Raw genomic sequence first — 26,544 nt, 5'->3', positions numbered from 1 at the left:
CATGGGGTTTAAATGAGTGCCAGGATTTCAGAGGCAGGGATGGTAGAAGAGAAAGAAGGGAGGAGGCAGTGGGAGGAGGCATAAGACCATAAGGTAAGAGAAAGCACTGCCTACAGCCGAGCACAAGCAGGTGGTAGTCCTAATAAACCTGGACACCGGTCGTGTGGACGACCACAAAGGGAGCTCTTTTGTGTAGAAGAGAGGTTGGCAAGCTTTGCCCTATAAAGGGCCAGATAGTGAATATTTTAGACTTCATGGGTCATTCAGTCTCCATGGCAGCCCCATAGCTCTGCTATTCTCGAATCAAAAGCATTCATAGACAGTAGGTACACAAATGGTCATGGCTGTTTTCCAATAAAACTTTATTTACAAAAACAAGCCACGGGCCAAATTTGGCCCGTGGGCCCTACTTTGCTAGCTGCTAAGTCTGGAGCTTAGGCTGCCAGAGCCTGGTACCCTGATGGCAGTGGGGAGCCACAGGAAGAAAATTGAACATACTATTGTTTTTTGAATGTCAGATGCCTATCACAAGCACGTGGTGTCTCCCAGGAAATCATGGTCTAAATAACCTTGTGCATGTGCACGTGCACTCTTTCGTAGCAAATTGAAACCTTCTGACAAAGACCGACGGCTGTCCGTAGAAATCTGGGACTGGGATCGAACCACAAGAAATGATTTCATGGGATCCCTTTCCTTTGGAGTCTCGGAGCTGATGAAGATGCCAGCCAGTGGATGGTAAGGATGCCCAAGGTTGAACATGTCCGTGTCAACGAAAGGTTAATAGTCTCCAAACGCTAGAGCCCTTAGAGATTCAGAAGACGCACTGACTTTGGTCTGAAATGCCCACTGACTGCGAGGTTATCTGGCTATAGTCTCCCCACAGGACGCATTTCAGAAACAGCCGGTCTAGAGGTTGAAAGAGAGATGTTGCTGAACCCATAGCAGCCCAAATGCCACGTTCCTAACTCTCCTTCCCTCCGTGTCTCCCAAAGGTACAAGTTGCTTAACCAAGAAGAAGGTGAGTACTACAACGTACCCATTCCAGAAGGAGATGAAGAAGGAAACGTGGAGCTCAGGCAGAAATTCGAGGTAAGGATATCAGCGAGATGGCAGGAACCGCCTTTCCTTGGGAAAGCTTGACCTCAGGCAGGGCCAGGGTTTTGTGGTCGCACTGCTGGAAGACAGAAGGCAACGTAGGTGTTCATTTTTTTCCATAATTAAGAACAGAAATGCCGCCTAATCGTCTTCCTTTGCAAGCTGTGTTCACATTCTAGGCCTGTTATCATTTTAGAGAACGGAGACCAGAGCTAGCCCAGAAATAAGCACAGGTGATTTCTGCATAAGAAAGTGATTGGCACGTCCGTGGGGAGACAGGCAAGGTTCCAGGTGCGGTGTTCTCCCTGGAAAGAAGGGCTGTGCTGCTCCAAATGGCAGGGGCCACTCTGGCACTGACTCAGGAGGTGGTTTGGGTGTGTGACTGAGCTATCAGGCCAGCATCTTCCTTCTTGCTCCAGACCTTTAGAAGAGGCCAGCTCGTTGTCTCCTCCCCACTGAGTGTCTGGATTTGCCCTCTGTCCCAGATCATCTGTCTTCTCTCCCTGTCCTGCTCTGCCCCCCGCCCTCTTCCCTTCCCTCTTTTTCTCCTCTCTATCCACACTTCTCTTTACTTTCCGGACATCTCCGTTCTTAACGACCGTTCTTTCCTCTAAACACCTGCCTTACCTTCCCGGTCACAGCTTTTAATCTTTTCGGTTTCCTCTGATCGTGATCACCTGCATTTTGGCTGTTGGAGGCATTCATACAGTAGCCATACCAGTCTGTGTAGCTGGTTCATTTCTTTTTGAATCTTTCTCTTCTTGAGGCTAATTAGGATTCCCAGAATTCCCGTACCCCAAAGACACACACACGCACACACACGCACACACACGTACAGAAGCTTGAACTGTTGCTGAAAATACTGACACTAATGAGGTGCTGATGGTCTTATTTTCCTCCCTCTGTTGTGTCCTTCCCTTAAACAAAAGTTTGTCGTAGAGAAACACGTAGGTCACGTGGAGGTAGAATGAATCCCTAAGGCCATAAAACAAAAATGTTCTAAGTGCTTCTGTTACGCTCGTACGTGGCTGAATTGGATGTTGACGGCAAATACTTAAAGTCAAGGCCGCGCTCGGATGCCCTCAGAAGAGGAAAGGAGCTGCACATGATAGAAGTCAATGGCAAGGGACAGCAGGCCTCGGGACTGGCAACAGTAGGGTGGGGACTGGGTGGGGACTGGGCAAAGCGGGTGGGCACAGGCCCTGTATGAAGGCGGCAGCTGCTGTTACTCGGCACCCGCTGATGACTGCCTCACACAGATGCGGGGCCCGTGATGCCAGGTCTCCCAGTTCCTCAAGAGAAGCCAAGAGTCCAGAGGTTTTGACACAACATCTTCTGACTCCTTTTAATATTGGCAGCTCATTAAAACTCAGAGCGTGGTGTAGGTCACACACGCATCTGTTGGTATAAACACGGGTAAAATTGAGCCAGTAGAAATCAGCTTGTCTCTGCTCCTAAAAAATATAGGGGGAAATATATACGTGTTTATAAATATAATAATGTATTATAATTAATTTATGATATGTAAATATTTTATGTCTGTATCTATATTTTTATTTATAATGAATTTCTTTGCGAAGGGACCTTGTAATATTTAGAGGCGTTCAAGTCCAGAGATGGGGTAAGGCTGGGGGTAGTAGCTTCAACTATCCATGCCAGGCATAGATAGTTTTTNCCATCCCCAGCCTCACACCAGCTCTGTGAGGGCTGAATCTTTCCAGAGAGTTTTGGGCCGCCGAGTGCTGGCACTGCTCATATGTCCCAGGCAGGGAAAGAGCCGAGAAGCTCACCAGAGCCTTGCTGAAATTCAAGCCGTAGTTGTGGATCATTAGCAGCCATTGGGTCAGGGTCTGCTGGTGCAGAGCTGAGTTGAGAGCAGAACGGTCCTGGGGCATCATGATGGTGTCACTCTTGGAAGCATCTGAGACTTGGCTTTGCTGATGGAGAAATATTGACCCACTTTTTTAGGCTTCATTTCTTTGGCTTCCTGGTGAGTAACCTTCCTGTTTTTCTGGGCAGTGAGTCTAGCTTTTTATAAAGGTCAGAGTTCCAAACTCAAAAAGCACAAGGGGGCAGGTCAGAGGGCTTGAGGCTGGAATTGCATTTCTCTCTAGAGGCTGGTTAGAGGCCACATGTGTCATGCTGGTCGCTTTTCTTCCCCCTGGCAATGCTCTTTGCACTGGAGCTCTGCTAGCCCAAGGCCAAGTGCAGCAGAGGGGTCGAGCCTCTGCTGTCCAGCTTACATTACAGACTACTGTGCTCAGAGCACCCGCATGAGCTACATTCTGGCTTTTTCTTTAAGCATCTTTCAACTCCCTTGGACTTTACAGGAATTATACGAGCTCATTTTACTGAGAGTTGCTGGAGACCAGGCAGAAAGCCACTAGATGTTCATGTCAAGAAGATGCTGAGAATTTTATGACAACCATTGCGTTGTATTTTAAAATTTTTTAATGTTTATTTATTTTTAAGAGAGGAGAGAAAGCACAAGCCAGGGGTAGAGGCAGAAAGAGCGGGAGACACAGATCTGAAGCAGGGTCTAGGCTTGAGCTGGCAGCACAGAGCCTGACACGGGGCTCAAAGTCACGAACCTCGAGTTCATGACCCGAGCTGAAGTCAGACCCTCAACCAACTGAGCCACCCCGGCACCCCTGCTGTGTCGTGTTTTACATGGAATGGAGATCCAGATGTGATTTCAGACAGCAGTTGTCATGTAATGGTGTTCTGTTGAGGTGTGTCAGTGTGAGACTTGCAATATCTCCCGAGAAGCAGTGTGCCAGGGCAGAAGGGCCATGTCCACTTTAGCGGTTCTAGGTAACAGCTAGCATTCCCAAACGGGGTGCCACCTGGCACCAGGGTGCAAGTTGGGGGAATGCCCACCCCACTTCCTCCCTCTCCACCCCCCACCATGATGTGACTGCTTCCTGGCGTCTGCAGACTCCCTTCTCTGTGCACGTATCTCCATGAGCCTGTCATTCTGACTTGCCTTCCGTCATCTGAGTCCTTTTCTCCTCCACCCGCTCTTTCAGAGATACAAGATACTTTGCCACCCTCTGGTAACAGTATGATTCAGCTGAAATGTTTAATTTAAAGTTCAGCAGTGAATCATGACCGGGTGGAAGACAGCGTGGTGACTAATCCTTTCAGAGCCGGCAGGACTCGGCGGTATTGTGCACCATCTCGTCCATGGTGCGGTTCTTTCCATGTCCAGCCCTGTTTTCTAGAAGGAGTTAACTAAGTGTGGTTTTCAAGCCCTCTTCCAGAAACCAAAAGCCATTCAGTCCGAGGGAGGAAAAATCCAAACAAATGAGCATTTACAGCTCTACCACCGCATTAGTATTTATCCAATAACATGAGGAAAATTTTTTTTTAATGTATCTTTGATTCTAGAATTCTGCCAAACAGTGAACAGTGAGGAAAGCTCTTAGGAGCCAAAGAAATCCCGAGATGCTTGGAAACGATCTGAATCTGTGATGCGTTGTCGCCCTCCAACACTTTATCTGCATGAAAGACAAAACAAGCCAGAACTTTGACCACAGCATTCATGGAAAGTGTATCTGTGGGTCTTTAACCTGTTTTGTGTTTGTCTTCAAATCAAGTACACATAGTTCCTGATTCACCAACAGAAATCATATATCTGTTCATTTGTTCAATAATAAGATTCCAGCAATGAATAGAACAAACAGTGCCTCCTATCTGTAGGGCTTATCTCTGTGCCTTTGCGCCCTGCTTCAGGACTCTTTGGGAATGAGGCAGGAAGCCTACTGAGAAATAAGCATGTTAGAACCCCAGTGACTTCCCAGGACCTCTCTCACTATTGAGAAGATCCAAGATTCCTGTTCCTTCCTCCCTTCTGGGTCCCCACTCCCTGCACTGAGGCTCATGGCCAGTGTAAGAGAAAGGGTCCGCCTTCCCTTCGAGGTGGCCCAGAGGCTGGCTTAGCCCTCGCTCCGCAGACTTTCTGCAAAGGGTCACAGTAGACATTCTAGACTCTGTAGGCCTCAGGGTCTCTGTCTCACACACTCCCCTCTGCCTTTGTGCTGCATAAGCAGCCACAGAAAAGAGGTAAACAAATGGATGTGGTTGTGTTCTAGTAAAACACTGTACAGACAGGTGACAGACTAAATCTGGCCAAGGAACCATAGTTTACTAACTCCTGGTTTAGCCCACGGACTGTGTGTTAGAATCAAATCCTGGCTCTGCGCCTTATTAACCATGTGACTTCCCTGTGCGTGTCCTTCACTGTGAATGAGGATAACAGTAGTATTTGCTTACTGGTATTGTTTTAAAGATCCAATTAGGCTGTCATTAGAAAAGCCCTAAAAGCATACTTTTTATACAAGCGTTTTATCATCATCCTCAACATGTTTTGTTATAGAAAGTGGGTTGGGGGTAGGGTGCTTTTTTTTTTAACTTCTGGAGCTTCTCTTAAAAAAAAAGAATTTTGGTGTTGAAATCATGTTCTAAATGGTTGGCAAGTTCTGTGTCCTGTGCTCCAGCCATATTATGAAATAGGGACATATTGATGAGAACTTTATCACCACTTATAACATGGATTTATAGGAAAATATATCGTCATTTACATTTCGATGGATTTCCGCAAAGTGAATGTGTGTGGCAGTTGGGAACTTTGTGTAACTGGCTATAGGTCAGGTGATCTCTGGACGAGACAGGATTTCAGGGGAGTTGCTGGGGGAGTAAACAGAGTCCCCCGCGGAGGGGTCCGTGTGCACTGACATTTCTCAGCATGATAGTTTGGTATCGGGTCCTGAGCAAGGACTCGAAAGGGCACATCTGAAAGATGCATGACCTGAATCACACCTCGTTTGGACACAAGTGTCATCCTAAACATAGCTAACGGTTCATCCCGATGATGATAGAAACGGCACAGTTGGTTTATTAGTGATTGCATCTCTGTCGCTGTCATGTTGCTATTTTAATGTTTTACAAAACCCGGGATTTGAATCATTCGCATCTTGGGCTACGCCTCGGGAGAGGTGCCTGGCATTCAACTTCCCAGCTGGAAGAAAAGTATCTTCTGACCACACCTTTTCGTTCTAAAACCTTTCCAGAGGACCTCCTTGTCATTTGTCCGTCTCCGTGGTCGTTAGTGAACTTGAGCATTTTCATGTTGTGTTTCTTAGTCTCGTTGACTCTTCTCCTGAGCCATTTGGGCCACATCTACCTCCAGAGTTGGGGTTGTCCTAGAATCAAGAACAAGTGAGAATGTTGAGGGGAGGAGAAAAGGAGAGGTGGGTTGTGCGACCACCCTCCGGCCATTCCTCTGGAGCGAGCCACCTGCTGCCAGGGTCTAATCCCCGCCCCACATCCGCTTCTCCTCCGATGCAGAGCCTTTCTGCCGGGGCTTGGCCCCTCGCCCTTGGGGCAGTTTCTTTCTAACCAAGACCTTCTTCCTTACTCTTGCTCCTCATAGAGAAATAAGGCTGCAGGGCTGATGGCCCGAGCCATGGACCGGGCTTCCTCGGGCCGACAGCACCTGAGCACAGGCTCAGGAATTGATGAAAACCACTTCCTGCCTCTTCCCATTTCGTGTTTCAGTGGTTAACAGAATAAAACCCCAATTCTCCTGTTTTGCTGCAGTATCACAGCCACTACCTCCAATTTGTTTGGAGGACCTGCAGCTACAAATGGACTTTAAATGAATTCATTTCCACCAGTGGGGTCTCTTGTCTCTCCCATGTCGGGTTTACACTTATTGGAGAGTCTGCTGTAAAAACGTCCAGCAGCCTTCCTTAAAGGAGACTGCACCATATGCCTCCTGGCCTACTTGTTTTTTCCACCTTTTTTTTGTTGTTGTTTTTTCCACCACTCTGTTCTAGATAATTAAAGGAGAACAAAATGAGAAGCTGAAAGCACCCGAGTCTCTTTCTGTACTCGCCATCCGCTGCTGTGCTACTCCAGGGGCAGTTCAAATCTAACATTAAAAACCAAAAGTTAAAAAGCAAAACAGACACTTTCATAGCAGAATTAAGATTGTTAAGAGGCCGCGCGCCTCAGGCTTTGTCTGCCGTGGCCTCTTTCTGTTGTCGGAAAATAATGGAAAGCAGTGTCCCGTTCGAGAGCCGGCAGATGACGGGCATAAATAACTCTCGGGAGTGCAGGATTCAAGAGGACGAGATGGATGTATTGAAATTGCAGTGTCGCTTGAAATGTGTGTGAGCTCTGTCTAGAGCTCACTTGCAGAGTTCTCTGAACAGAAATCTGTGACCAAGTGTGAAGTACAGCAGCTGCTCTTGGGGCAAGGCCTTGACTACCAGCTGCCACCCTGTCCATTGCTGGGAGCAGCTGGTGTGATGCTGATGCTGATGGCGACAGAGATGAAAACGGCAGTGGGCCCTGTGAGTGACTGCTAAGCTTAGGCAGTTTCTGTGCTGAGCCCACAGACCCCTTCCCTTTTGAGAGGGGCCCCTGCATCGAGGTGGGAGCCCCAGCCCGGGAATTATGCTGCTTGGATTCAGATCCTGGCTTGTCTACATCCCAGTCACACGAACTTGGGCCGGTTACTCCGTGTTTCAGCATGGTATTCTAGAAAGAGGATACAGTCTGGAATAGTCAGTCATGGTTTCACATCCTCACTCCATCGCTTCCTAGCAGTAACCTTGAATAAGGTGCTTGAATTCTCTTTTTCTGTGAAATGGGGATAGTAATAGTACCTACTGCATAGCATGGCCATGAAGATCAATCCAGCTCATTCGTGTAAGTTGCCTAGCCTAGCATCTGGCATATAGTAAGTCCTCAGTAAATGTTAGCTAGCACTTTTTTTTTTTTTTTGCCTTTGTCGTGGCTGATTATGTTTTTGACTACATTGATGAAAACTTATAAACTCTGACACTGTTCACATGTGCAAGGAGGCACTACAGAGAGGCAAGAGCATTTGAGAAGTTTTGTCAAGGAGTCATTCTTGAGAACCAGTAGATTGGTCATCCCAACATTCACCGCTTTCTAGAGCCTGAAATTTAACTCCAGTTCTCTCATGGTATTCTCAGCGGCCGCTCCCCAGCCCGTCTCTGCTTTGGCTCAGACACACAGGCAGCATTTCAGGGTGGTTTGAACTTGAATGCTTACCCAGTCAGCAGCATAACCAATGCCACCCTCAGCCCGACCCCTGCCCTTGGGTCCTCTGTGCTCTGCCCAGGACCTCATGCTGACATCCTCATAATAACTCTCATTCTCCCCAATGACAGATCATCACCTCACTCTTCATCCTTACAGCCTTTATCTTCATGTAGGCAAGGAACACCAGACATTCTCCTACCCATTGAATAGGGTCAGCCCACAGGAACTGAGCCTATTCATCTCTGCTGGTTTGAATGCATTGTCAGCTAAACATCCACATAATCCCTGGGCACCTGGGTGGTTAAGCCTCTGGCTTTTGATCTCAGCTTAGGTCATGATCTCGAGTTCATGGGGGTCGGGCTCTGTGCTGACAGTGCAGAGCCTGCTTGAGATTCTCTCTCTCCCTCTCTCTACCCCACCCCTTACACACGCATTCTCTCTCTCTCTCTCAAAATAAATAAACATTTTTCTTAATTTTTTTAAATGTTTTTATTTATTTCTGAGAGAGACAGCATGAGTAGGGGAGGGTCAGAGAGAGAGGGAGACACAGAATCCGAAACAGGCTCTAAGCTCTGAGCTAGCTGTCAGCACAGAGCCCGACACGGGGCCCGAACCCACGAACCACGAGATATGACCCGAGCCAAAGTCGGACGCTCAACCGACTGAGCCACCCAGGGGCCCCTTTTCTTAATTTAAAAATAACCATCACTTAATCCTAAATTCCAAGGAGTAAATAGCTGCATTTTCCCATACCTTGAAAATTCTCTAGGGCTTTTCTGAGGTGAGATATGCTCTATGTATGAAGTACACGCTGGGTTTTTAAATACTCCGAAAAAAGAAAAGAATGTAAAATACCTCAGTAATAATCTGCATATTAATTGTATGCTGAAATAATATTCTGGGTATATTGGGTTAACTATATAATTAACAAACCTGTTATTTTATTATATATTTTTATATATCAGTGTTAAACATATTATTAAAATTAGCTTTAGTTGGGTTAAGTTTTTAATGAGGTTACTAGGAAATTTAAATTTATATATATATAGCTCACATGGTATTTCTGGTAGACAGGGTAGTCTAGAACATTCCTCCCAGTGAAGAACAGTTTGTCATGGGTGGGGACTAAAATGCAAAACCAGTGACTTTCTAATGTATTTTTCCTGGGCTTATACATCATCTATATCCAAAAGAACTGGGTCTCAAAAAGTAGATTCTCCTGAGATGCTGGGCCCGGATAAGTTTTGTTTTCTGTTTTTTGGGTTTTGGGTTTGTTTGTTTGTTTGTTTGTTTGGCATGGCCAAATAATTAGTAGGGAGAAGGATGTAAAGAACCTGAGATGACTTTGAGTTACCTAGTAATTTAACAATATACATTTCTAATAGTAGATCCAGAAGTCAGCAGAATCTGCAGAGAATCTCTGGTCAGTTGGAAAGCTGTAAACAGAGGGTCAGAGCTCTCATCTGGCTCTCCCTTCTACACACGAAGATGCTTTACCTCTTGGACTTTACTAAATGTGTTACCTAAGGGCTCTGCACCCGTGAGCCACATTAATTTTAACAGATATTTTGGAAACAAGGTGACACTCACTTTCCATGGCTGAAATGTTTTATTTGAAGGACTTGTTTGAATAGATTCTACAAAATCAGAATCTAAAGCAGGATTAGCGATGGCTTCTCTGATATCTGTACCTTCACCGGTTTTGTGACCATTCAGAAGCATATTAGGGTCTAAAGCAAAAAAAAAAAAAACGTAAAATAAAATCGACAAACATGTTCCATTAGAATGGGGTTAGTGATAGAGGCCCAGAAACGACTAGAAAGAAGTACCTTCCTGGAGACGCTACAAATTACCCTAAGGTCATACATGTATCTCCTCTTATTTATTCCGGAGAAACGTTTCAAGATTATCCCTATTACTGATTAACAAATCAATATGATCCGCTTACTGTGAAAGTATTTCAGTCAACATAGATGAGTCTCCGTTGGCAGGTTGTATGCAGAGAGGGCAAGCAAGCATCTTTCTGTTCACTGTTGCTGCGACTGGATTTTCCAAAAGCCTCCATTGTCTTTGGAGCCTTTCTCTAATTCAGGATGTTCTTCTCCGGATGAGAAAAAAGAAAATAGTTCATTGGAGACCCTCAGATAAATTGTAGCTATTTGTTGATTTGATCAGCCCTGTTCCGGTTACTATGGAAACCTGAGCACTTTCCAGTGACCTTTTGGACACAAAACAGAAAATCTATGTGCCCCAATATAGATTCTGCTCTTTTTTTTTTTAATTTTGGTCCCTAAATAGCTTAATTAATTACTTTCTGAGCTGTGCCAGGTTAAGGGGGGAACGTCTATGAAACGCATGTCAGTTGAAGTATATTTTAATCTTTGTAGTTCAGCTCTGTCTTAGAAGCAAAAATCTTAAACTGGAATAGGACAAGGTTTAGTGTTGGAAATGATTTTCAGACATTCATTAGATCATTGGCAGCAGAGGTTAACACTACCACTCAATTCAGCAGACCCCAAGGAAGCTTCCGAAAGCAATTGCAGAGAATTTCTGATCAGTCTGAAAGGGAGGGTGAGAGCACTTATATCATAGCATCGGCAACATGCTTTCAGCTTAATTTCTCTTATGGAAATGACTTTGCTGGGAAACCAGGAAAAGATTGTACATTCCAGTTTTCTCTTCCACCCTGTGGATTCCTGGAATGAACTAAAAGGCCTTGCATTTGTAGCTACCGGGTTGGCCTTATGGATGGATATTGCTGGTTCAATAAACATGGCAAGCCATGGGGCGCCTGGGTGGCTCAGTCAGTTAAGCATCCGACTTCAGCTCAGGTCATGATCTTATGGTTCATGAGTTCAACCGTGCGTCTGGCTCTGTGCTGACAGCTCAGAGCCTGGAGCCTGCTTTGGATTCTGTGTCTTCCTCTCTCTCTGCCCCTCCCCAACTCACACTCGGTCTCTTTTTCAAAAAAATGTAAATAAACATTAAAAAAATTAAAGATATATAAACGTGGCAAGCCTAATGTGAAATGTTAGAAACAGCTACCCACGTGTGCCCAGGCCCTGGCAACCCACAGGAGGCTAGCAGGTCAGGAAGTGGAAGGAAGGAAGGGTGAGCCAGTGCCCTTTGGCACTAACGTAGACACAGGGCACTAACAGAGCACCCAAGCACTGACCCAGGTCCCTATGGTTTTAGCCTAAGCGCCAAAGAAGAAGTTAAAGCCCGTTCAAAGAGAAAAGCCTAGAATGAGGGTGACCCCACACATAATGCTGTTTGCCCTTTTTCCCCAAGGAACAGGTCCTACAAAGAGTTAGAATTGGAGCTCTAGAGAGGTCAGTCCCAAGGATTCTGAACGTCCTGGGTAACCCTGAAAAGGAAAGCGGTGACCACTCTGGTGCTCCAGACCCTCACGCTTCAGCCATGGTACATGGACCAGCAGCAGCAGCAGCATCTGGGAGCTATTACCCCATCCTAGACTTCTACTGAGTCAGAATCTGCGTTTTCTTTTTGTTTAATTTTTTTTAATGTTTTATTTATTTCTGAGAGAGAGAGAGATAGCATGGGCGGGAAAGGGTCAGAGAGAGAGGGAGGTACAGAATCTGAAACAGGCTCCAGGCTTTGAGCTGTCAGCACAGAGCCCGACGCAGGTCTCGAACCCACGAACCGTGAGATCATGACCTGAGCTGAAGTTGGATGCTCAACCGACTGAGCCACCCAGGCGCCCCCCCTTTTATTTTTTTAATCTTTTTAATGTTTTATTGGAATCTGCATTTTTACAAGATCGCCAGGAAGCTCCTATCCCCTTTAAAATTTGAAAAATGCCATTGCAGAGGATATGACCTATTGACTAATGAGTATACAAGTTTATATTCTCCATTGGCTGTGGAGGGGACGAGGCCAGATCCCATTATGTGCAGCATCCTGATTAAATGGAACAGGCATCGCGCCCAGCCACCTGCTTTTGTCTGGCCCGTGAGCTAAGAGTGGTTTTAATATTTTAAATGATTTCTTAAGCTTAATAGTCACAACACTTGAAAATTAGGTAGAATTCCTATTTCAGGGTCCGTAGAGTTTATTAACACAGCCACGTTCATTCCTCCATGGGCAATGGCTGCTTTCATGGTGCAAGGGCAGAACTGAGTCCCTGCAGTAGACACTGGATGGTCTGCAAAGCCTAAAATACATGCTGCCTGGTCCTTTACAGACAACGTCTGTAATGCAGTAACAGAATAGTACAAGCAGGAGAGGTGTTTAAAATTGTCTGTTTTGATGAGAAAACAAAAGCTCAGAAGGGACTTCGCCAAGCTCACCCAGAGCTCCTGACTCTTCTCCGTCGCCCTCCCCGTGACACCCACTCCCACCCCATTCACGCACATGTCACGCTCTCGCACGCAGCTGAGAACTTGTGTTCCCCCGGAAAGACCCTCCCTTCCCCACCTCTGCCCTCATTCTTGAGCCTTCCTAAGCCTACCTTCATTTACATAATTCTCAAGCCCTTTAACCCGGTCTGAAGTTTCCTTGTGCTGGACACACCTGTAAGATTTGTCACCGTCATGTCTCCAGAGTGAGAGCCTCAAGCCCTGCTCTGAATGTTCCAGCATCTAAACGCCAGGCGCCGTTCAGCTTTCCTTGACAGCCCAGGGGAGAGTGTCTGAGCCCATGTGTTTAGGAAGCTGATGGAAGCAGGGCGGGCGCTCAGGACCTCCATGAACTGAATCTCTGTCCTGGCCATTACTGACAACCAGGCGGTGGACATTTAGGCGGCTCTCAGATAATCACCATCTTCGCTTTGCCCAGAGGTGTTTTGCTTCCTCATCTCCCATCCAGCACCCGGGTGTGAGGTCCAGCGTGTGTCCTCTCAGTGCTCCTGCGCGTGTGGAGGGAGAGGGTCTGTGGGAGTCTGGCCAATTCACTTCCTAAGCCTTTGATTTTTTTTCTTTTTCCCCAGAAAGGGACTTGAGTTCGTTTGTCATGTTCCAAGCATGAAATGGCTTAAGGGTCTTTCTAGGTCCAGTTGAGTCTAAGAGCAACTGCCTCGTGGTTGCTGGAAGACTGTGAAGCTGCCCACACACAGTATCAAAGGGTGTCTGCTGGCGGAGTTTTGTCTCCCTGCAGAAGGTGACCCACTACAGATGGAACCTGGGGGTGGGACCCTTCTGAACGCATAGTTTTCTGGGCATCTCGGCCAGTGTGGCCCTCTCTGTACCTCCAGGTATTCAGGCAACGATCGGGCCACTCTTTCAGAAAGATGCAGTAGAAATAGAAATACCCGATTAAATTTCCTCCAAGGTTCTTGGAAACACCACCACCATTTCAATAAGGATGTTTTTGTTGCTATTGTTAGTTGCTTTTAATCTTGATGTGGATTAAGATCTCTAGCCTAAAATAGAGCTTTTGGGATTGGAATAAAATGGCCTATTTTGAGAACAATTATAAATAGATATGTGATTACAGATTTAAAGTACCCATAATTATAAGATGTAACAGAGGCTAATCTGTCCACACCTACTCAAAGAGATGTAAAATTCATATTTGACCAGCTCCCTATTTTAGAAGACAAAGCCTTCTGGGCACAAAGTATAATCTGTCTGTCTCGGATCTCTTCTCTGTTTGGGCTCAGGGATGTGGTGACCCTTTCAGGCTGTGGAATTTGGGTTCAGAAAACCAGCCTCTTTCTCAAATTTTCTCCCAGAAGCAGACTCGCTCACACTCTGTATGAATTTGTAGGATTAATTTCATGACTCCTCGTCTAAATTTTCCTGTTAAATGGTTTCAATTTCGTCTTCTCACATGAGTATTTGGGGAAATAAAGTTATCCAGTCATGGTGGGGTTTTTTTTCCTAAAGACAGAAATTGAAAGATGAAAAGAAGGACCCAAACCTGGTTATCCGGCATTAGGTCAGCCAGCTGCCCAACCTATTTCACCAGTAATCTTGGGCTCTTCAAGATAAGAGAAGAGTCTTCTGGATTATCAAAGAAAAAAAAATTAGTTTTGTTACTGATAGTTCTAATGGTAAGTGGGTTTGGTTTTACTCTTGATTTAGTGAAGAGTGGCGACCCCTGTATTAAGTTATCGGGTACCTAGCTGTGCGCCACCTCAAACACTTGACGGACCAGATACCCCGTTACTCCATCATCTAGATCAGCCAAAAGCGAAAGACGTGTCCCTGACTGCTGCAGAGCTGTCTGATGTGACACCATATCTTGCCACGTGAAAGCCACCGGGCGAGAGAAGGGCCTTGGCTCCGGGTGGTTTGACACCAGTCCTTCCATTATTTCATACAAGAAGAAGGGTGTTAGTGGGACCCCTCACCCCTCCAAGGGCCAGATCAACCCCGCAGCCGCCGAGCGCCCGGAGCAGCGCCTGTCTGGAGGTTTGCCTCCTGTCCTGGACCCTCACGCCGTGTCCTGGGCTGTTGCTGCCCCCGCTCTCTGTCTGCACTGTACATGGAACTTACGGTGTCCCATACTCGGTTTTTCTTTCTCTCGTGCTAATTGTGTTCCTGTGTCTGCAGCGTCTCCCCCGCTAACCTGGCAGTTTTTCTTCTTCTCCTGTCTCTTGCAGGGATGTCGTGTCCGCTTCTTAAAGGTAGTTCTCCCTCCACTCTGTCCTTTGTGCACCTTCCCTTCCACAAAAACGTCCACCCTGGTTTTTGTGGCTGCGAAGCCTGAGCCCCTGGCCATGCTCTGGACTCTTAAGGATGCACTGTGTGTTCTGCAGCATCTTGACCCTGATGCTTACTCATGTGTCAGTCTGTGTGCTCCCGCCCCGACGGCCACGGCCCTCCGGTGCGGAAAAACATTCCTTACGCATCACCCAGAGAACATCCGAGCCCTCCCCACTCTTCAGGTTAGGTTCGTTTAAGATTACACCAAGGAAGTCTTGAAATCTCTTATCAATGATTAAAGATAAGTCCCCATCTGTAAAATTTTAAAAGCATCAAATGAACAGAAAGAGTGCATCTTTAAATTGACAGCACATTTCTCTTTTCCTTCTGTTAGTATATATTTCCAAGCACATGTTAAGACTCATTTGCAGTTTGCTGTAGACCCACATCTACATAAGCATGCAAGCAATATGGTGTACTTACACTACATGCGTGCGGTTATATATGGAAGATGTAGTGTAATATATCATGGGCTGAAATCATCAGATTTTTCTGATGTTCTGAATGCCTGGCTTAATACTACTCATTATAATTTCATTCCTTTTTTTTTTTTTTTTTTTCATTTTTCCCCCAATTCCATTGTCATGACCTAAGCAACCATTCTCTCCCCGAACTATCAAACGGAACTTTGCAACTTGCATGTAAATGATTTCAAAAATCTTGTCTATAATCATTTCTGACAATACCACTCTCTTTCGGGGAGCTGGTTAGAGCCGGGTACCAGCTGTGTTTTCAACGTATTGCCTTTGTTAGTAATTGAAACCCACTCTGGACTGTTCCAGCATATTCATATTGGAGCCACCTGCAAAATCCAGACATTCAAATACTTGGGTGAAGCATTTGCAAGGGGGAAATCCAACACACGATCCTAAGCTAGAGTCAACATATCATACTCTCTTTAAAACACCGCACTAAGGAAAACATCTAATAAATCACGTTTTTCGAATCTCTCTGTGTGGAGCCTATATCTGACACTACTAATGTGTCCCCGTGGGGCCACAAGAGATTAATGACCCAGAGTTATTGAAAATAGGGACAGAAAACATCTTCTTTGAGGTTTAACAAGTCTTAACAGAGCATAGGGACTATCGTGTGTGAAAGCTTGCGTCTGTCAAGGTTCCTAGCTCTTGTTGCCACCCTCCTGTCTGTCTGTCTTCTGAAACGCCATCACACGGTACCGTGTTCACGTTGGAGAAACGTCTTTAGAAGTTGGCCACCCCTGAGCACACGGAGCCACCCAGTGATTTCCTCTCCCGGGGTGAACACATCCTGCACCCTCAGAGGGGCAAATACCCCTTGACTGTTCCAGGGCGTGGACACGGTCCCTCCGTAGAAACAAATCGCCTGTCATCTTATGACCCGTTATTTCAAAGGACACTGTACCCTGATGAAGTGAATTCACACTCTGGAGACTCAGCTCCTTCCTGTGACTCAGGTGTCTCTTGCCTGCATGGCGTGATTGCTTGTCTTTGCTGATCGTTTGGAGACGTTGTCGTTCTAAGAGAAATACATGTGCGGGGGCTACATTTTACAACGTGCAGGAAAAGCCGGGTGCCCATGCGAAACCCAGATGTGGCTGGAAAGGGACGTGAAGGGAGAGGAAAAAGAAAGAGAATTAGGGGGAAGCCTTCACTTCCCTGATCCCTCCTGGCAGAGCCTGCCAGCCCCATGGCTCCTCGGCAGTGAGTGTCCCCATCTTCAGAAGGACTGCCATCCCCCAGCCCCCACCTGCTGGGCATCTCCACTCCCACTGTCACTGCAGGGAAGTAGCAGAGCAGTGGTTAAGCTCCAGGCTGCCTGGGTTCAAATCCCAGCTCAGCCGCCTCTTAGCCATATGGCATTGGGCCACTTAGCTCATCTCCCTTACCTCAGTTTCTCCATCTCTAAAATGGGGATGAGAAAAACACCAGCCTCCTTAGGGCTGTTGGGAGGACTGAATGATGAAATATTAAAAGCGGTGAGGACAGCATTGCTGCTGCTGTCACCCTGAGCATCCTTCTTCTTCCCAGCCCCAGGTATTACGAACAGAAAGAAACATGGCTGTTTTCTGAGAAGCCATCAGCAAGTTAAAACGAACCCTTTGTTGTGTTTTCTGAGCCACCATGGGCCCCGGCTGTGCATTAGAGGACCAGCACCCCCGGCAGCCCGCACGCAGCAACCAAGTGAGGCCATCCTGAGGTCGTTGATGAGCAGAGTCAGGGGGTGTCTCCAGAGCCTCTTATCTGACATGCTTTGTGTCTGCACACACTTCTTGTCTCCTGCACCTTTTGTTACGGGGCTCAGGACAAGCAGCACAGATCATGCTACCTGAGAAAGAGAACGTGACCTGTCGGTTAGAAATGCGCCCGACCTAGGCAGTGAAAATGGAGTGCCGTCACTCACACCCATTTGCAGGGTGGTATCGCTTGCTTGTGCATGAACTAATCTTCACTTTGTGGCTTTTGCTGAAAATAGACTTGTCAGTAATCAGTCCACCACTGGTCCCCAGGGACCGTTCCTCTGCGTTGACTCGCAGGGAAGAAGCAGGCGGGCAGGACCCCCCACTCTCACCAGCGGCTGTGGGTGGGCAGCCAGATTTGCATGGAAACTGCTGGCTGGAGTTGGGAGGTGCCATGTTCTCATTTCTTACTGGGGGCGTTCCTTCCGTACCCCACATTCCCCCGGGCCCCAGCAGCCTTGTAGTACTGGTGGGATTACAGTAACTGTGAAAGAACTTGAATTTTACTAGCTCTCCCCAGCTTCTTGACTCAAGACCCCCATCCCAGAGAACACCCTCCCCTCCCCCAGTTCCGAGTCACACACACCCTCCCCCAAAGCTCCTCCTCAAAGGCCCCTCCTGCCCTGAAGACCAGCTCTTAGAGCAAACACGTGTGGACTGCTTGGCCACGTCCCCCAAGGGCAGTGGGGAACCCCCTCCCCGTTTATGTCCTGTGCTTTATCTCTGCCCCTCTCTGCTTGCTGCCCATTGGAGGAACCTCTCTGCTGGCCTGGCAGCAGCTACTGAACTCTGATTATGCCCCTTCCACTGTAGGAAGCGAGGGCTCCCCACGCAAGAGGAGGCAGGGACTTTCAGTCGATTTTACAGATGAAGAAACGGAGGCCTCTGAGAAGTCAGCAGTGCCATAGCTGGTATTCCAGTCCACATCTGGTGAACAGGCTCCTCACCATCTGCATCCCCGAGCTTCTCTGTCAGCCAGCTGCCCCAGGGGGCCCAGAGGGCAGCCCTGAGCCGTGCAGCTGGGGTTAGCCCGGGAGGCAGGTGTCCCACAGGACTAGAAGCAGGTCCCTCGTTTTGAAAACCTGGTGTGGTCTTAAACCTCTCAGTGAAGATAGGGTGAAATCAATGGTCATGGAAGTGTTGTGCTAAATGTAATTGCGGTCAGCCCTGCTTTCAAAATCCTTGCTGCTGTCAGTTAGAAGCATTTTATAATTTAAAAAAATTGAGTGAGCTGACATATCTAGTATTTGAGGGAAAGGATCATTTTGTTTGTTGTGACTTCCACAAGGAGGTAGGGTTGAGCCTGGTTTGCTAGATGCCCACCGTCTACAGCGGCAGCTGGACAGCAGTGGCAGGAAGTGCTGGAACTTTCCCCAGGGATGTGGGCTTTATTGCCAGTTAGGACTTGTGGGTTTTAGGGGGGTTTTTTTGTTTGTTTCTTCAGTTGATTTCAGGAGCTGCTCTTCCCTGATCATTTAGCTCCAATTGAATTTCCCCAATGGGCTTTTTCATTGAATTCTGCTCTCCCGTGCCTATCATCATTTCTCATTATTTCCCAGATTGTGCTGTTTTTTTGCCTTTAAGATAAGCACAGAGGCTCCCCGGGGTCACTCCCCCGTCCCCTCGCAGCCCTCCCTGCCTCCTTTTCTCTGCTTCTTGCAAAGTCTGCACTCAGGCGGAGGAAGTGGCTCAGGACTGTTGAGATGTTGTTTTCTAGAAATGAAGCACAGACTCTAAAACACACTCCTGCCGTCGGTACACTGACCACGGGCCCTCGCAGAGGCCAGGCTCTCACGCCGGAGATGTGAGTCCTCTCCTACAGAGGCCTAGCTGGGAAGGTACAATCAGAGTCTCATTTGAGCATTTGTAGGAGTCTAACCTCTGCAGGCCAGACCAGGGAACCTTAGGCCAATTGGTACTAAAAGATCCCAGTGAAAACGCGATCGCTCCAGAAAAGCAACACCACAAGGGGGCAGTCAAGACTTGCAAATAAAAGACGCCAGGAAAAGTTGCACATAAGAGCTGGGAACTTGTGGCTGGATCTCTTTCCTTTTGGATGGATGTGAAGGTGTTCTCACCACTTCGGGCCCCTAGTCGTTCCTCGGTTTTACGGAATAAGGTGCCAGAGAAGTGAAATCCAGGCTGTCTCCGGGTCTGAGTGACCCCTGGGGTCTGTTCTGGCCTGCGTGAGCTGCAGCCCATTCCTCTCCACCCCACTCTCTTGGCAGCAGAGAAGTCCCCACTTCTAAGCAGTCCGGAAAACCACTCACTTTGATAGCCGCCCGGAGTTCACGCGGCTCTGACCATGCCCGGGGCTGACTCGTAGACTCGTACAGCCAGTGCAGTGTCAACCCCAGGGGGGAACATTCCTGGCAGGAGAAGTAGCATAGGTCTCAAAAAAGCACCAAGTGCCAAAAATGCTCTAACGGTACCACGCCACGGCCACGCCACTCACATCATGCCTTCCCGAAGGCATCAGACAAATGTCTGCTGTCAGCCCCCAGGGGAGAGACTCGTTTTTGCAAATGGAAAAACGTAGGGGAAGTTTTTGGTCCTGGGATCCTCACCGAAGTCTGGAATCTCAGCGACTGGGGAGGACTGAGGGCAGCAAGCTTCCCAGCATCTGTTGATCAGGGGAGACCCATGGTCATGCTCCAGCCTGAGAGCCAGGGAGTAGTCAGCCTAAGCAGTTGGCAGACAGATCTGGGAAATGGGGACACAGCAGGTCGGCTGGAAAGGAAGCAAGGATGCTGGAAAGCACAGCAGGATGCTGGAAAGCACAGCAGGATGCTGGAGGAGTGTGAGACTCCGTACTCTTAAGAGGAGCCCCGTGCTTTGTGTTTCCCACCTTGGGCCTAGTGCCCGTATGTCACAGGCCCCACGTTCCTCCTCAGAATGCGGCTCGGTTGCCATGACGACAGGCCTGCCGGCTTCCTGTGAATTCACTTCAGCACTGGCGGCCGCCTAAGTGGATGTGTCCATAAAAATATTTCTTATTAAGAAAAGGACTTAATGTGGTTTCCCTTAAATTCCTGCTCTACTGAGTAAGTACTTCACCCACCACATCGTTTGGCTGCAAAATGACGTGTGCCTGTCCCGGTTAGCACGTCAGGCATCGCACGGAAGAGAGGGAGTGATGGTGCAGGTGCATTTGCGGTTCTTAGTCGTTGCTGCTCTGGTAGGCTGGCAAGGAGATACAGGCGTTCTGGTTAGATCTGTCTGCGGTGAAACAGGGCAGAGGTCGGCAAACTGCAGCCCGAACAGCCCACATTCTGTCTGCTGCCTGTTTCTGTAAATAAGATTTCATTGGAACACAGCCTCGCTCATTCATTCATCCATGTAGCTTTTATGCTACAATGGCAGAATTGGGTGGTTAAAACAGAATATTCACCTGGCAAAGCCAAATATATTCATTATCTGTCCCTTTAGGGAAGATGTTGGCCTACCCTTGATAAAGGAGGGCGAGCACCGAATTCAGAGATCAGAGGTGTGGATTCAGAGCTCAGGGAGGAGAAGACTGATTTAGACCCATCACTTAGTCCACCAGGCCCCAGGTGCCTCATCCGTGACATGGGTGGCCCGGGGCAGCTTATCTCCAGCTTCCTTTGAAACACTGAAAGCTCTGTCTCCCTTGTGCCGCTGGTAAAATATTACATCCCCGAGGGGGCAACTCTTAGCACAGGGGAGTGGTCCTCTGCCAGATGGTCCAGGGTCCTGTTTCAAGGACCAGTACAGAGGAAAGTTCTCATCCTTGACATCTTCCTCCGGCACTGCCACGGCTGGGCTCAGTGGCCACGGGTAGTGGAGTTTGCCCTCTAGACCCTTCACCTGCTCCAAAAGCAGATCGGACCTGCCCAAGGACGCTTCTGCACCTGCCACTCTCGGGCTCTGCAGAACTCGCCGCAGTTGCCGGCGGAGAAGGAACGGAGCACACCTGGGATTTGCTGTTTGCCCGTGACTCCCAACTCCAGGAGAAAACGCGAGTTGCCAGGTGTCGACACTCTTGTGCGGAAGGAGTCACCTGGCCCCGTGCCTCCAGGACAAATAAATATTCCAACCACAAAATCAGACACATGACCTAAAAGAAATCAAGACCCCCTGATTCAGGAATCAGGTTGCCGTGACTCTTTGGGTTTACTTCCATTCTCTCACCTTTCATGGTCAAGTTAAAATGTCTGGCCTTGGGCACCAGCTTTTGCAGTGTACCTCTTGACCCGGCCATTCCGCGTCAGGAATCTATGGAGACAAGATAGAGATCTGGACTATCAGGTTGTTCATCCGGGTGCTATTGGAAACAACATCGCTGTCCAGCAATAGTGCAAGGGCTAAATACACTGTGGTAAAGCCAGACAGGGGAGTATTAGGCTGTCACTAAAATCACGTGGTGGAAGAGTACTTATTACATAAAACGTAAAATGTTTACAATGTACTAAGGCATCAAGCAGCTTGCAAACAGTGTAATTCTATACACATCAAAGAAGAAACCATGGAAAGAATTAGAAGAATGCATACCAGAACGTTAACAGCGATGCTCTCCGGGCAGTAAAACTGTGGATATTTTAAGTTGTCTTTTTTTGTTTCTACTTATCCATGCCTATGAAATTTTCTAAAATGAACCAGAGCTACTATTCTAACAAGCAGCAGCATTGTCATAGAAATTATTTGAAAAGCAGGAAGTCTGCCTTTTTAAAAAATGTCGTATGAGAGGTATTGTCTCCCCCCAGAGCCCACATCCGTCGTTCACTGTAAAGGTTTTCAAGGAGCACCGTACCCCGGACTCTCTCTTGGGCCCTGGGGGCCCATCGTGATGTGAACAGAACAGATAAAGTCCCTTCCAGTGGAGGCAGAAGGAGAAACATGTGCCAGGCAGTGAGAGGAGCGTGAAGCAATCCACGTCACAGGAAGGAGAGGGTGGGGTGCCGTGCTGAAGCCTCAGCGTTAAAGCATCACCTGAGCAGAGCAGAAAGTACAGAGGCCCTCAGGCGGTAAGCATGCTTGGCGTGTTCCAGAAGATGAAAGACTATTTAGCCAGAGAATAGTGAGCATTTTATTTACTCCCACCGTGTTACCCAGGAGGCTGTTAGCGCATCATCTTTAACCTGTTGCTGGGTTACGGAGTAGGAGGCGTCATGACTCATGGCTTGTTAGAAATACACCAGCCGTGTGCCATTAACAGTATGACTGAAAATGCCTTCAGTTCCTCTGTGGTTTTCTTCTCCTGAAAGCGCTCGATTTAACAACCATTGCAGTGGGTGCAGGGGAATATGTTCCCCTAAGGCTGGGATGTCAGGCCAAGGTGCTTGGTTATATAGGACACAGATACTTCTGTTTATGGAGCAGCACTGAAGCACCCACCAGTCGTAGGCTGTCACAACTGTCCGGATAAGCCCTGAGCACAGGACATTTTTGTTGTAGACAGAAAAAAAAAATTACAGAAGAAATCCACAGTTCTTCATGTGCGTCTTCAGTTGGTCATGGTTGGCCTGTCTGCCCTTGGAACCTTCGAAGTAGAACCTGCTGTTAGATTCCTCTCTCTGTGCTTTGCAAACATCTTTGCTAAATATAGTCATCAAAACCATGCTTTCTGTTATGGTAAGAGATGCACTATTATTGAAGACATTACAACATATTTCGGAGGATCACCCAAAATCATGATTATCCGGTGGACCTATCAAGAGACATGCAGTTATGGTTTACTCTCTGCTTCCTAACTGGAGAGGAACCTTTGGGCTTTGATTCCTACAGGGGATAAGTTAGCACCTCTGAGAAGAATTGCTAGCCAGGACGTTCTTTTCGGGATTGGCGGGCGATTCATGACTCTACACTTCCCCGCGTGTTAATTGTCTGTCTGTCTTCCCACACACCAGAGCTAATGTATAATAATTATACAGAATTCACAAATTGCAGACCATTTAGGGTCTTCTGTTAAAGCGTTTGGAACTGGCATTACCGTCGGTCAGATCATCACATCCCAGCGGCGGCAAATGGCCCAACCTAGTAGAGAATTAACATCTACTGCAGTCCAATCCCTCATCAACACCCAGTGTCACAGTTTGCCATATCCACCTCTCAATTTTCACCTGAAACTCACAGCCTCCCCCTAACTCTGCATGTGTGTAGAGCTTCTGACAACACACACATGGACACTCCTCAGACACAGGTATTTAAGTCACATGAGCACTTCAACCCCAGCCTGCGAGAATTTGGATTTGCGGTACTCAAATTCTCTGTTTGAAGCGCTTTACAGAAACTCGCCATAGGAGTCCTTTAAATTGGTCCTTCAATGATTGCAGACTGCTAGGGCTTTTGGAGAATGTGTCGTGGGGTAAAACGAGATGCGTGTCAGTTACTAAGAAATTTTCCCATGGAGAGAGCACATCACCCGTTCTCACATCGGGTGAGTCCACGTAGCCGGGTGAGGCTGTACTTGACCTGGTGATGTGCTGAGGAACCTACGGTCCTGGATTCTGTTGCTTAATCATAGCCAACAAACCATGCTGTGTTTTAGTCTTATTTTTAAAAGAGCATTCTAAAGCTTCAGCATTTAAAGTCCCTTTATTCTCTTTACAAACACACACCACGTAACATCATTTCCAGTCTTACTTCCTCGTTAAAACTTACTTTGCCATGTACCACGTCAAGGTCCTTTCCTGCATGGTCCTAGCCCCCGGGGGAGTTCCAGAAGATGCTCCAGAAATCGGGGAGCAGCTGGAGCTGAGACCCAGTTCCTCTCTACCCCACCAGGAGGGCATGGGGGCGTGGAAGCCCAGGGGACCTGCCACAGCCTCCCCTCAGGTCCTGAGGCCCTGCGTAGCCTGTCTGCAGCCTTGACATATACCCACAGGTCATGGCATTTCTGGGCCATAAGTCAGCCAGGCAGACACCCCTGACCCAGGTGACCCGCGGCTGTTCACAGAAGCCTTCAGGCCACGGTCAGGGAGCAGGTGCAGGCCAGGGGCCCGAGGGAAGGACAGCATTGCCTTCCCAGGACAGAGGAAAGAAGATCGTGGTGTGGAGCTCTGTGCTGGGGGCGTTTGCAAAGGATTCTTCATTTCACCTTGAGTGTAGCCCAGGGATACAGGGGTCTTAGTACTGCTATATTAACAGATGAGCAATCTGATGCTCAGAGAGGCAGTGCAATCTGCCCACAGTCACACAGCAAAAATGAGTAAAGCCAAGGTTTGATCTCAGCTCTTTGCAGTCAGAGTCTGGGACTCTTCTCAGAATTTGCATTGATTTTATATGGTAATTGAAGATTGTGGAAGATGGAAAGGATCACAGGGACTCTGAGGGGATTTTGAACTTGGAGGAGCATTCCAATGGTCTTAAACTAGCACAACTGAAACTGCACAGGAATCACTTGACGGTCCTGTTAAAAATGCATGTTCCTATTCAGTCAGTCTGGGGTGGGGCCCAGGAATGGGCATTTCTGATCCATATAGCCTCCCAGTTGTGCTAGAGTAGCTGATCCACAAACCATACTCTGAATGACAGGGGCATAGACCACAGTGCCTTCACACTGCCTGTTCTTCAGAGGAGAGGATGCTTTGTATCGATGTGGTTTCCCCAGCATCTGACCCTATGTCTGGGACATGACAGACAGAGACATTTGTATAATAAATGGTGGAATGTTCTAAATTCACACACAAGGACCCATGAGCTGAATCAAAACGTGTCCTGAGCAAGAAGGCAAGATTTGGGATTTATCAGCAAGGAACAGTCCGGTGGGCTCATATGTGCTTTCCGGCTCCATCCTCAGTGAATGCCCTCCTCTCCCCTCTGGATCCTGGGCTTCAGGAGACACTCTCCGGGTGTGAATTCCCGATTGCTAGAATATCCCAGCAGGGGCGTGTTCACGCAGGGTGTGTTTGTGCTGCTGAGTAAAGGATGTCCGCAGACTTATCCTGGGGCCCCCTCGGATTTGCTGAAATCTCTACAGCAAGGCTACTGGCTTCAGCTTTATCCCTAGACATATCCTGGTTTTCTTTGCACACCTGGTGAAGGCTGAATTCCGCTCATGACCATCTGTGTTGTGTCAACATTACGCAAGCTGAGAAGGGCAGATCTCTCCCTCCTGGTGGGAGCCCAGTTGCCAAACAACCCGTTTAAAAGCTCAAAGAAAGAAACTGCCCAGAGGCTCAGTGTCGGTGTTCAGGCAGGTCCCAGCTAGGTCTAGTGCACATCCCTGTCTAGAACTTCGTTAGAGGACTGTCCCCTTAGAGAACCCTCCAAGGGCATGGCTTCAGCTCGGCTGGCCTGGCGTTATAACCGGCCTAGAGTGGTCACTGTGTGGTCGAGCTCCCTAAAGGCGGGGGTGCCCACATAGCCCCTGTCTGAGGCTGTCCCAGAATGACCAGCAGTCGCTTGAGGGAAGGAGTTCCGATTGTATGTGAGCATCCGCATGCACACTGTCCAGGGACAGCGCTCTGAAATGACACCCTGGGAAACAGCTGCTTTTCTGCATTCACATTTGGCGTCTGGCTGGCTGGTATTGGCGTCTGGCTGACTGTACTATTCATGATTTGGCCTCTTCAAGTTCTCTTGGTAGGGCTTAATGAAGATGTGCCTTTTTTCATGGATGGGTGNGTTGACAGATAGCTAAACAGACAGGATGGATGGATGGATGGATAGATAGAAAGGAATAGATGAATAAATGTACGCATGTATGGGTGGATGGATGGATAGATAGATGAGATATTCAATGAATGCACGGCTGTGTGCCCAGTGCAGTGCTTGGCCCTAAAGATACAAAGACGAATATGATGGTCCCTGCCTTCCAGGACCTCACAGTCTAGTGAGAAAGACCAGTGACTCCTCCAAAAGGTACATGTATTTCTTTAGGTTCCTCAGAAATCTACTCTGCCCCAGGGTTTTGAGAGCAAGGAGCTCATTTGGGAAGGGATGCCAAGAGACCTGGGGCAGGGAGTGGAGTAGGGATGTGACCGGGAAGGGAGGAAGCCCAGCCAAGGGTGTGTTACTTATCTGGGTGGTACCTCTGGAGCTTAGTCCCGCTGGGACACGAGGGAGACAACTTGTAGGGAGGCCACGACTTCCCGGGGCAGCAGCGCGGACCCATCCAGCTTGCTGCGCAGGTGCGGCCCACGCAGAAGCCTCAGCCGCGCACGGGTGCAGAGCTGAAAGCTCAGGGGAGGTGGGCAGAGACAATGTCTGACAGGTTGGACATCCCAGGAGGGAGGAGGCATCACGAAGATGGAGAAGTGACGCTTGAGCTGGATTTGGTGGATGAACGAGATAGCGAGGCCCCATGGGAAGGGTGGCCAAAGACTGGAGGCCGGCGTGGTTGGAGCAGAGGAGCCAGGGGAGTCATGGGAGCAAAGTCAGAGGCAGAGCTGACAGCCAAGGGTCTCCTCCTCCCCCACGGTGACAACTCGGCCTCTTTCTGCCCATCAGATGGGAAGCCAGGGTAGCAGGACAGGGAAGCTCCAGAAAATGTCCACCAAGGAAGATCACTGTGTGGAGGAGGCG

At 48.1% G+C, this 26,544-nt stretch overlaps 1 protein-coding gene across 1 annotated transcript in view; it reads left to right on the top strand.

Moving 5' to 3' along the window:
• Positions 1-26,544, top strand: part of PRKCA (protein kinase C alpha) — a 405,148-nt gene that overhangs the window by 315,556 nt on the left and 63,048 nt on the right. The window contains exons 7-8 of the mRNA XM_077780362.1: positions 601-735; positions 993-1,089. Coding sequence (XP_077636488.1) covers positions 601-735; positions 993-1,089 — 232 coding nt within the window. The remainder of the gene's footprint in view (positions 1-600; positions 736-992; positions 1,090-26,544) is intronic.

Source organism: Crocuta crocuta, unplaced genomic scaffold (genome assembly GCF_008692635.1).
Source record: "Crocuta crocuta isolate KB4526 unplaced genomic scaffold, BGI_CrCroc_1.0 scaffold288, whole genome shotgun sequence".
NCBI classification, from domain to species: domain Eukaryota; kingdom Metazoa; phylum Chordata; class Mammalia; order Carnivora; family Hyaenidae; genus Crocuta; species Crocuta crocuta.
The sequence above is the reverse complement of the archived record's forward strand: the minus strand, read 5'-3'. Positions and strand labels throughout refer to the sequence as shown.